Consider the following 12,412-nt stretch of genomic DNA (forward strand, 5'->3'; position numbering starts at 1 on the left):
AGTCCCCTAGAACTTAGAACTACTTAAACCTAACTAACCTAAGGACATCACACACATCCATGCCCCGAGGCAGGTTTCGAACCAGCGACCGTAGCGGCAGCGCGGTTCCGGACTGAAGCGCCTAGAACCGCTTGGCCACAGAGGACGGCGAACACACGCAAACAACATTGAAACATAATGACGCGGGGTTTTCGACGTAAGTAAAATAGATCTGTAACAACTCAACCTTCAAGATTTGTTTAAATTGTAGTTAATTGTTGTTAACGATACTTCCGTTTGAATAGGTCTTTCGTAACATAGTTCTTTGCCGTAAACCACGAACGGCCCAAGAAACCTCAGCACAAGGCGGAATAAAGAACCGATAATGAAGTTGTCATATGAAATCGTAATGTATCATGTCCATAACCAAACTGTGAATAACATCCAGATATTATGTTAAACTTGCTTGGTAAGCTGCTCTAACTGATGTATTTACACTATACCGTCCGGTGACACCACAGTGGCGTCGTGAGCTTAGCATCGCGCAGTGGCCGGCGACAGCACTTTAGTATCTTTTACATTTTGTTGGTGTTTTGTTTAAGTAGCAATAAGTTACACGCGTCAACAAGTTTTTTTGTTTTTGTAAGTACTTGTGCCCTTTCATCATGGCAGACGAAAGAGAGAATATGATTATTGACGATGAATGCGCGGACGTCTTGTCTGACGTTCCGGACGACTTGGACGATTGGGAAGAAGACATTGGATATCAAAAAGTGAAAGTTAAGCAGAATCGTCAGAAGATAGTGAAATACGACCAAGAAGAATTCAGCCAACGCTACGGTTGCCAACTGATTCCGATGAATCAGATGAAAAAGATAGAGCAAAGTGGTCAGACTTTGAATTACCGAGGGCCAATAATAAATTTGAAGGATCTCCGGGTCGAAAAATATTTCCCGAAGATACACAGAGCGTCGAGGATATCGTAGAATTAAATACTGGGGACGATCTATTTGAATATATTAGCAACGAAACCAACAAGTACTACAGTCAAAATTGCAATAGAAGGAAACTAGATAAAAAAATGCCAAATTTGTCGACTTTACGGGGCCCGAAGTTAGAAAATCGTTTGAGCTTGCTGTCCTTATGGGAATTGTAAAAATTAAAGACCGATGATTATGTCAACTAATCTGTAGACAGACACACCGATATTTCGCAAAACGATGCCCCGCAGCCGATTCAACAAATATCATTTTTACATTTTTCTGACAACAATAGAAAACCGGATTATGCCGATCAGTTTTCAAAGTACAGTTCGTAATTGATTATTTTCCCAAAAAAGTTTAAAGAAACGTGTAATCTAAGTCAAAACATCTCAACTTATGAAGGAATGATACCATCGCGTGGACGATTTAATTTTGAAGTTTAAAATCCGGAGAAAATTACGAAATATGGCATACTCATTCTAATTCGAGTACGCATACATTTCCTCATTCAAGATATATTCGGGCGCTGCACAGCCTTTAGAAAAAGTAGTAATGCAACTATTGACACCTTCTTATGGAATGTGGCATCACCTCTACATGGATAATTATTGTAACAGTGTAGAATTTGCACAGACGTTACTTGAAAAGAAAATTCGAGTTTGCGTAGACGATTTCCGGAAAAATTAAAGCATGCAAAAGTCGATATGTTTGAAGCTGGTCATCAATGGAGAGGTGACAAGCGGCCGGCGACAAGCCAAGTAATCCGAATTAACGCTGCCGGCGCAAGCGAATAAATTTGTCAGAGACGTGCGGACGGCAAAGCGTTAAAGGAAGATAAGAACGCTTGGTTGAACGTCGTGTAGACAAGACCGTCAGGGACTGAGCAAAAGCTCGTGTAAGTCACTGACAGAGGAGGGTATCTAGCGTTTCTCTTGAAGTCCCTTTTCTTGATGGCCCGCGAGTATTTCAACCTGTGTCTTCCCGAAAGCGACTCGTTTCCAATATACACTACTGGCCATTAAAATTTGTACACCAAGAAGAAATGCAGATGATAAACGGGTATTGTTGGGCAAATATGTTACACTAGAACTGACATGTGATTACATCTTCACGCAATTTGGGTGCATAGATCCTGAGAAATCAGTACCCAGAACAACCACCTCTGGCCGTAATAACGGCCTTCATACGCCTGGGCATCGAGTCAAACAGAGCTTGGATGGCGTGTACAGGTACAGCTGCCCATGCAGCTTCAACACGATACCACAGTTCATCAAGAGTAGTGACTGGCGTATTGTGACGAGCCAGTTGCTCCGTCACCATTGACCAAACGTTTTCAATTGGTGAGAGATCTGGAGAATATGGTGTCCAGGGCAGCAGTCGAGCATTTTCTGTATCCAGAAAGACCCGGACAGGACCTGCAACATGCGGTCGTGCATTATCCTGCTGAAATGTAGGGTTTAGCAGGAATCTAATGAAGGGTAGAGCCACGGATCGTAACACATCTGAAATGTAACGCTCACTATTCAAAGTGCCGTCAATGCGAACAAGAGGTGACCGAGACATGTAACCAATGGCACCCCATACCATCACGCCGGGTGATATGCCAGTATGGCGATGACGAATACACGCTTCCAATGTGCGTTCACGCGATGTCGCCAAACACGGATGCGACCATCATGATGCTGTAAACAGAACCTGGATTCATCCAAAAAAAAAATGACGATTTGCCGTTCGTGCACCCAGGTTCGTAGTTGAGTACACCATCGCAGGAGCTCATGTCTGTGATGCTGTGTCAAGGGTAACCGCAGCCATGGTCTCCGAGCTGATAGTCCATGCTGCTGCAAACGACGTCAGACTTCGTGCAGATGGTTGTCGTCTTTCAAACGTCCCAATCTGTTGACTCAGGGATCGAGACGTGGCTGCACGATCCGCTACAGCCATGCGGATAAGATGCCTATCATCTCGGTTGCTAGTGATACGAGGCCGTTGAGATCCAGCAAGGGGTTCCGTATTACCCTCCTGAACCCACCGATTCCATATTCTGCTAACAGTCATTGCATCTCGACCAACGCGAGCAGCAATGTCACGATACGATAAACCGCAATCGCGATAGACTACAATCCGACCTTTATCGAAGTCGGAAACGTGATGGTACGCATTTCTCCTCCTTACACTAGGTATCACAACAACGTTTCACCAGGCAACGCCGGTCAACTGCTGTTTGCGTATGAGAAATCGGATGGAAACTTTCCTCATGTCAGCACGTTGTAGGTGTCGCCACCGGCGCCAACCTTCTGTGAATGCTCTGAAAAGCTAATCATTTGCATATCACAATATCTTCTTCCTGTCGGTTAAATTTCGCGTCTGTAGCACGTCATCTTCGTGGCGTAGCAATTTTAATGGCCAGTAGTGTAGGTGGCACAGTTTCAGCACGATTTGCTTAACAGGGCTACAGAAGCGCGCTTCTCTACAGCGACGGGAAACGGACCTTGTCTGTCAGTTTTGAGCTCTGATGAGGCCGTGGGCTACTATGGAAAGTCTATGAAGACGGAGAAACCCCGAGTACGCGACAGGGTGCTGGACGCCCACGCCTGACATGACGATTGGAGGCTTGTCCGCGGTGATCTGTGGAAATGGGACGACAGAGATAATGGTGTGGTCACAAACGTTTCGGAACAGTCCGTACAGCACCACATTGTTAGGCGTGGGGTGTCGCGGAAAATGAGCCCTACGTATTCCATGTTGACCCAACGAGATCATCGCTTACCATTGCGGTGGGCATCGGATCACGGAGACTAGACAGTGGATCACGGTGGTCGTGTTCAGGTACACACACATCCAGACGAACAACTGCTCTAAATATGCTTTGAGCCACAGACGCTACCAATGGGAGCCGTGTTACGTCATGGCCTATGGGGACATTCAGCTTGGATTCAATGGGAACTGAGGTAGTAGTCTAAGCCACCGTGACATCTGTGGACTACGTGAATATTGTTACTAACCTCTTGCAGCACTTCGTACCATACGTCTTCCCAGATGGCGGCAGCATCTTCCAGGAGCATAACTGTCCTCTTGACGAAGCCAGACTCGTGCTACAGTGTGTCTTGGCCACCAGATTCGCCTGATCTGAACCAGATGGACGACATGTGGGACTACAATACTACAATGTGTCTTGACCATCAGATGCACTTGATCTGAAACCAATGGAAGACATCTCTGTCTACAGTGTCTCTCGGACACCATCCTCGCCTGATTTGAATCCGATGGAACATATCTGGGACTATAGCGCTACGGTGTGTCTCAGTGACTAAATTCGCTTGTGTGAATTCTATAGAAGAGATCTGGTACGCTACCGGACACAAACACCCCGCCGACGAAGCACCATCCCGTTAAACTACGGGAATTGCGTGATCCGCGGGTAATCATCTGGTACCACATACCTCCGTAAACCTACCAACGGCTTTTCGAAGCCATACCACGAGAACCTCTGCTGTACTGCATTCCAGAGATGGACCAGTTCTCTGTTACGCAGTTGGTCGTAATGTTTTGGCTCATTTTTGTACAGTGTTGTTATAAACTTTCCCTACTTGAGAGAGCCCCCATGAAAAATGGGCGATCGCAGGATAAGGAAACTTAGTGGAAACGCTCGCAAGGACATGCGGATGAAAATAAGGAATAAACCGTTCAAAGGAACCCAAGTTAATTTCCACATGAGAGGATAACCTTTGGTAATTGCGTACCACCTTCACGTTCCATGTTACAAGCGTTGCTCAATGTGACGACCATCTACATCCACGACAGCCTGAAATCGCACTGGAAAGACAATTTCACTACTGTTGCAGCACTTTTCGAGCGGTGGACCGCGGAATGTTCATTTGCCTTGACATCTCTTACAGTGCTTGAAAATCGCACATTGCGTCCAGAATTCTCAGCCATGGCAACAGTAATTCTTAAACAATTTGTGGCTATGCCAGGAGCAACTCCCTAAATTGCCATTTAATTCAAGATTCCAAATTACATTCGTCAACAAAAAGAGGACCTCACCGTATTCAGCACTATTGCTGTTTTGATAAAACAGCTTTACGGGCAAAGTCCTGCTCACGTTGTCCAGATCCACGTTGACTCTGCAAGTGTAACGCATACTGATGCTTGTCGCCGTACCAGTACCGGCATCTAACGGAAAGTCCTGAGACTGACACTACCAACAACTCCATTCCTGCAGCGCATGTCTGATCATCATTCCTATAAAGTTGGGTACCATACGATAAATAGTTTTCCATCTACATTAGCTCAAGCAGCGAAAGTTTAATTATAACCACCCAGTATATACTTATCCCAGGCGTTCCTTGAAAGAATGTTTAGACACCTCAGTCTGGTGTTTCTAAGAATACTCTCAAGTTTGCTTCTGTGGTGAATAGATGGCGTCAACCCAAGCAGTGTTCTCACTTCAGCGAGAAGTTTACATAAAACAACACTACTTTAGCTTGTCAATCAGTACACAGTACCACAATAGAAAGTACGGGGAACAAAGTAAGAATTTTATTTATGTAAACTATAATCGGTTTTTACGTCTATTTCAACAGTATATCCATGTTTTTTGGCAATCGTTATCCTCGACTAATAATCTGAGTATAAAAACCATATTCAGACAAAGAAAAGGTTTATTTTTTTATCAGTCTTCTGACTGGTTTGCTGTGTCCCCACAACTTCCTGTTCTGTACCACCTCCATATCAGAGTTAGTTTTTTTTTTCTTTTGCAACGTACTCGATTATACCCTCTTAATTTAACTCTTGTGCCCTGTAAGTTATTCAAATGGTTCAAATGGCTCTGAGCACTATGGGACTTAACATCTGAGGTCATCAGTCCCCTAGAATTTAGAACTACTTTAACCTAAGGACATCAGACACATCCATGCCCGAGGCAGGATTCGAACCTGCGACCGTAGCGGTCGTGCGGTTCCAGACTAAAGCCCCTAGAACCGCTCGGCCACACTGGCCGGCGTGGAAGTTATTCTCTGATGCCTTAAACGATGACCTATTATCTTTTCTTCCTCCTTGTCCTTTCCACAGAGAACATGATCGTACAGAGAACATGATCGTACAGAGAACATGATCCTGATCAGTCCACCAAATGTTCAACATTCTTCTTTAGCACCACATTTCAAACGCTTCGATTATCTTCTTTTCCGGTTCCTACACAGTACATGGTGCATTGCGATACAAAACGTACATGCACAGAAATTTCTTCCTGAAACCGAGGCCAATGGTTGGTACCAGTCAACATCTTTTGGCCAGGAATGCCCTGATTGCCTGGGCTAAATTGCTTTTTGTATCTTCCTTACTTCGTCATGTGTTATTGTAATTCAAAAGTAGAGGAATTCCTCCACTTCATCTAGTCCTTGTTCACCTATTTTTGTATGTCAAGTTTATCGCTAATCTCATTTCCACTACTACTCATTAATTTAGTCTTTCTTCAGTTCATTTCACTGAACAGCCCCTGCTATTCTCCTTCACGTTCACTGAGAATACAGAACTACATCTAACCGTTTTCCTTATACACCAAGACATCTCGAATCCAGGGACCTTATCTTGTAGTAACGGTAATTTTTACGCGTAAAATGTAGCTGCGATGTCCCTGCCTTAGGACTCAATGTCTTTGTGAAGAAACAAAACAAATATTGTGGAATCTGACGAAAGGACATAAGCTAGTTACTATTTTAGTTAGTATCCCTGTGGGAACGATGCACAGATGGTTGTTCTATAGCCATGGATTTATCACTTACGTGTAAGTGAACTATCATGGGGTAGTTTATGTCTATTTAGAAGCATTGGCCAGTTCATCAGCGCATCTTTGACACTCTCGCATGATTTATGAAAAACCTGACCGTTCGTGCCGTCTTTGTGTGTATACGTTCAATATTCCCTGATAGTGCTCTTTGGTACGGGCCCCACACACCGGAGCCGTGTTTTGCATGTTCTCCAACGAGGGACTTTTCTTTCTAAAAAGCAATTTCCGTGTAGGCTGATTGCACTACTTGAGCATTACGTCAGTGAACCGGAATCTGCTACCAGCTCTACATACAGCTGATCGTAGGTGGTCGTTCCCTATGAATCATTACGCAGAGGTATTCCTACCTGATAATCGATTTCAATTGTGACTCGATATTTTAGTCATATGATATTATGTTGTATTCGTTTTATGACGTGCACAAATTTACATTTCTGAATATTTAAATTAAGCAGCCAATCTCTGCATCACTTCGAAATCTTAACATCCGACTGAATATTCGTACAACTTTTGTCGGACAGTACTCCATTATACATTTCCATATTATGTGCGAGAAGTCTGACGTTACCATTAACATTATCGCCAAGGCCATTAATACACACAATGAATAACACTTCTCTGGGGCACATCTGAAATTACTTCACCATCTATCGACGACTATCCATCCAGTTAGTTCATGAGCCCACGCGAATAGTAAACTGTTTTGAAAACACACTTGACCTCTTAGCAACAAATAATCCTGACCTAATAACGAGCATCGAAACCGATATAATGATTAGTGAACACAGGGTTGTCGTAGCGAGATTGAATATTGTAATCCCCAAATCCTGGAAAAATAAGCGAAAAATGTACCTATTCAAAAAAGCAGATAAAAATTCACTTGACGCCTTCCTAAGAGACAATCTGCACTCATTCCAAATTAATAATGTAAGTGTAGACCAGATGTGGCTTACATTCAAAGACATAGTATCGGCAGCAATTGAGAGATTTATACCAAATAAATTAACTAACGACGGAGGTGATCCTCCTTGGTACACAAAACGGGTTAGAACACTGTCGCAGAAACAATGAAACAAACATGCCAAATTTAAACAGACGCAAAATCCTCAACATTGTCCATCTTTTACAGAAGCTCGAAACTTAGCGCGGAGTTCAATGCGAGACGCCTATAACGGTTTCCACAACGAAACTTTGTCTCGGAACCTGGCAGAAAGTCCAAAGAGATTCTAGTCGTATGTGAAGTATGTTAGCGGCAAGAAACAATCAATGCCTTCTCTGCGCGATAACAATAGAGATACTATCGAAGGCAGTGCTGCCAAAGCAGATTTACTAAACACAGCCTTCCGAAATGCCTTCACGAAAGAAGACGAAGTAAATATTCCAGAATTCGAATCGAGAACAGCTGCCAACGTGAGTAACGTAGAAGTATGTATCCTCGGAGCAGTGAAGCAACTGAACTCACTTAATAACAGCAAGTCTTCTGGGCCAGACTGTATACCAATTAGGTTCCATTCCGAGTACGCTGATGCATTAGCTCCATACTTAACAATCATATACAACCGTTCGCTCGACGAAAGATCCGTACCCAGAGACTGGAAAGTTGCACGGGTCTCACCAATATTGAAGAATGGTAGTAGGAGTAATCCTCTAAATTACAGGCCCATATCGTTGACGTCGATATGCAGCAGGATTTTATAACATGTACTGTGTTCGAACGTTATGAATTACCTCGAAGGAAACGGTCTATTGACACGAAGTCAACATGGGTTTAGAAAACATCGTTCCTGTGAAACACAAAGCTCTTTATTCATATGAAGTGCTGAGTGCTATTGACAAGGGATTTCAGATCGATTCCGTATTCCTGGATTTCCGGAAGGCTTTTGACACTGTACCACACAAGTGGCTCGTACTGAAATTGCGTGCTTATGGAATATCGTCTCAGTTATGTGACTGGATTTGCGATTTCCTGTCAGAGGGGTCACAGTTCGTAGTAACTGACGGAAATTTCTGGAATGAAACTTTCACTCTACAGCGTAGTGTGCACTGATATGAAATTTCCTGGCAGATTAAAACTGTGTACCGGACAGAGACTCGAACTCGGGACCTATGCCTTTCGCGGGCAAGTGTTCTACCAACTGAGCTACCCAAGCAAAATCAGAAGTGATTTCAGGCGTTCCCCAAGGTAGTGTTATAGGCCCTTTGCTGTTCCTTATCTATACAAACGATTTGGGAGACAATCTGAACAGCCGTCTTCGGTTGTTTGCAGATGACGCTGTCGTTTATCGACTAATAAAGTCATCAGAAGATCAAAACAAACTGCAAAACGATTTAGAAAAAATATCTGAATGGTGCGAAAAGTGGCAGTTGACCCTAAATAACGAAAAGTATGAGGTCATCCACATGAGTGCTAAAAGTAAGTCGTCAAACTTCGGGTACACGATAAATCAGTCTAATCTAAAAGCCGTAAATTCAACTAAATTCCTAGGTATTACAATTACGAAGAACTTAAATTGGAAGGAACACACAGAAAATGTTGTGGGGAAGGCTAACGAAAGACTGCGTTTTATTGGCAAGACGCTTAGAAAATGTAACAGACCTACTAAGGAGACTGCCTACACCACGCTTGTCGTCCTCTTTTAGAATACTGCTGCGCGGTGTGGGATCCTAACCAGAGAGGACTGACGGAGTACATCGAAAAAGTTCAAAGAAAGGCAGCACGTTTTGTATTATCGTGAAATATGGGAGAGAGTGTCACAGAAATGATACAGGATTTGGGCTGGAAATCATTAAAAGAAAGGCGTTCTTCGTTGTGACGGAATCTTCTCACGAAATTCCAGTCACAACCATCTCCGAATGCGAAAATATTTTGTTGACACCGATAAAATAAGGGAAATCAGAGCTCGTACTGAAAGATATAGGTGTTCATTCTTTCCGCGCGATATACGAGATTGGAATAATAGAGAATTGTGAAGGTGGTTCGACGAACCCTCTGGCAGGCACTTAAATGTGATTTGCAGAGTTTCCATGTAGATGTAGATCGCACTTACGATAATCATCTTAGGTGTGGTGTTGAGTCAAATGGTGAACGTGCTTCAGCGCAGCACGCAAGAATTGAGCAACTATACTGCCTGCAGTCGGAGTGGCGGATTTGCATTGCGCAACATGTTTACAATTTCTCAGCTGCTGCGTCTGGTGGCTGAAGCTGGCGTTTCCTGCAGTTTCCCGCAACTATGCTTCGTCTGTCACAGGCGATTCATATTTTAAAGCACCTCTTCAGTCTCAGAGTTTCATTGTTAATAACTGCGTTTAGTAACTGCTTTACTGCCGTAAGTCTCCTGGTCTTATATTCTAGGTTGATAGAACACACTTGTTGCACAAGAGGGAAGTGAAGTAGGTTGTGGATTTCCGTTTATTCTACAGAGGTCTAGAGATTCTTTTCCCTTCAGAGGTTACCAACCTCTTCAAAACGGTAAGTGATTACTGGAATTTGTAGCCTGTTGTATGTAGAATAGCACGTTGTTACATCAGAACTTTATAACCAACAGTTTTCCAATTACATCTAACTGTAAAAACGTATGAACAAAAAAAAAAATTACAGAGCACACTGATCTTGGAACGACTTTCACTGAAGAAGTCAACAGATTCAGGTTTCTGGGGTGCTGGACATCTTACATCCAAGGAAGAGAAAATAAGCAACTGGCACCTAGTGGGAAAATCGTGGCATCCATAGATAAAAACTGGGCGAAAGAACTAGGAAAACTTAACTGCAGAATTTTATGAGTAACGAATGACACAAAGACACGCACACGTTTCCTCTAAAGGATTGCTTCAAATAATAGTCAACCCAGGAGGAAGAAAGAAAATGTTGGCAGATCACTGACAACGGATGCAGAATTAAATCCATAACAGACGCTATCTGCAGCTTGAGAAAAAAATTGGCCAAGTGCGAGCAGGATTCGCGCACTTAGGGTTCAGAACAAACTCATTTACATTTATAGACAGCTCATCCATCACGAGAACAGAGAATCTCAACAACTTTTGTTGTTAACTGCTATCAGTACTGGCAAAATGTGACCCGGGAATTGCAAGACTGCATCAGAATCTCTACAGCCATTCCCAAGACTAGCCAGAAATACAAAACAAGCGAGCAGGGGACTTCAGTTTTATGTATGGTGAGAAAGAAGATTTAATAAAATATTTTTATTTATTTAGTCAAACATGACTACAGCTTACACTTTATATTTGCATGCGGTAGTGTATGCCCATTATGCTTTTGACGGACGATGAGTGCAATGCAACTTCTAATTGCAAAAAAAAAAAAAAAAAAAAAAAAAAAAAAAAAAAAAAAAAAAAACTTTTTACGTGATACAATTACAGTTTAACAAATTTCGATTTTTTCCCTTTACTTGTACTGTGAAAAGTTGCTTCTTCCCAAATTTCATGATTGTTGGTCAACGAAAAGTACCCTGTAAGTTTTAATGAGTGAGTTTGCGAGTGTCAAGTTAGACATTTACGGCCGTATCTTGATTTCATTGACTTAGAAGCTTCAACTTTTTACACCTCCAAGGGATCTTAGATGTGAGTATGTGACATGAATTTGAACTTAAGAAGTCTACCGGTCCCTGAGAAATGGGTTCTTAATCGTCTGACAGACAACAAAGTGATCCTGTAAGGGTTCCGTTTCACTGGTTGAGGCACTGAGCCCTTAGAAGGCGAATAAGAATAAAAAGAGAACGGTGATAGTGGCAAAGAAGAAGAAGAAGAAGGGGAACAAGAAGAAGAAAAAGAAGGGGAACAAGAAGAAGAAAAAGAAGGGGAACAAGAAGAAGAAAAAGAAGGGGAACAAGAAGAAGAAAAAGAAGGGGAACAAGAAGAAGAAAAAGAAGGGGAACAAGAAGAAGAAAAAGAAGGGGAACAAGAAGAAGAAAAAGAAGGGGAACAAGAAGAAGAAAAAGAAGGGGAACAAGAAGAAGAAAAAGAAGGGGAACAAGAAGAAGAAAAAGAAGGGGAACAAGAAGAAGAAAAAGAAGGGGAACAAGAAGAAGAAAAAGAAGGGAACAAGAAGAAAAAGGGAACAAGAAGAAAAAGGGAACAAGAAGAAAAAGGGAACAAGAAGAAGAAGAAGAAACCACAAGAAAACGGAGGAGGAAAAACAAAAAGTTGAAGAGGAAGAATCAAAATGCGACTACAAGAAAAACGAGACAGAAATCCATACATCGAGTTTTGGCGACAGATTAAACCCGTGTGAGCACAAAGATGTGGGGCCGAGCTATGAGGTATCTTCTGTCCCTCTTTCTTTCTTTCAACCTTACAGCATGTCACAAATCTCAAACTTATCTACAGAGCTTAACAACATTCCAGACGATTTTTCGGCTGCGACATCTTAGCACGTGCGGCGATTTCAAAAATATGGTTCAAATGGCTCTATGCACTATGGGACGTAACATCTGAGGTCATCAGTCTCCTAGACCTATAACTACTTAAACCTGACTAACCTAAGGACATCACACACATCCATGCCCGAGGCAGGATTCGAAACTGCGACTGTAGCAGCAGCGCGGTTCCTGAAGCGCCTAGAACCGCTCGGCCACACCGGCCGGCTTTCGCCGCACTGTCCTAAGGGATACGTTCGCCGTACGTCCCACATTGATTTCTGCGGCTA

At 42.8% G+C, this 12,412-nt stretch overlaps 1 protein-coding gene across 1 annotated transcript; it reads left to right on the plus strand.

Annotated features, from left to right (window-relative positions):
- The first annotated feature begins 432 nt into the window (after positions 1-432).
- Positions 433-11,914, plus strand: LOC126199618 (cilia- and flagella-associated protein 251-like). The gene is made up of 2 exons (XM_049936546.1): positions 433-448; positions 11,481-11,914. Exons 1-2 carry the CDS (start codon positions 433-435, stop codon positions 11,912-11,914), a joined length of 450 nt encoding a protein of 149 aa, XP_049792503.1.
- Positions 11,915-12,412: the final 498 nt, after the last annotated feature.

The sequence above is a fragment of the Schistocerca nitens genome, chromosome 8 (assembly GCF_023898315.1).
Source record: "Schistocerca nitens isolate TAMUIC-IGC-003100 chromosome 8, iqSchNite1.1, whole genome shotgun sequence".
NCBI classification, from domain to species: domain Eukaryota; kingdom Metazoa; phylum Arthropoda; class Insecta; order Orthoptera; family Acrididae; genus Schistocerca; species Schistocerca nitens.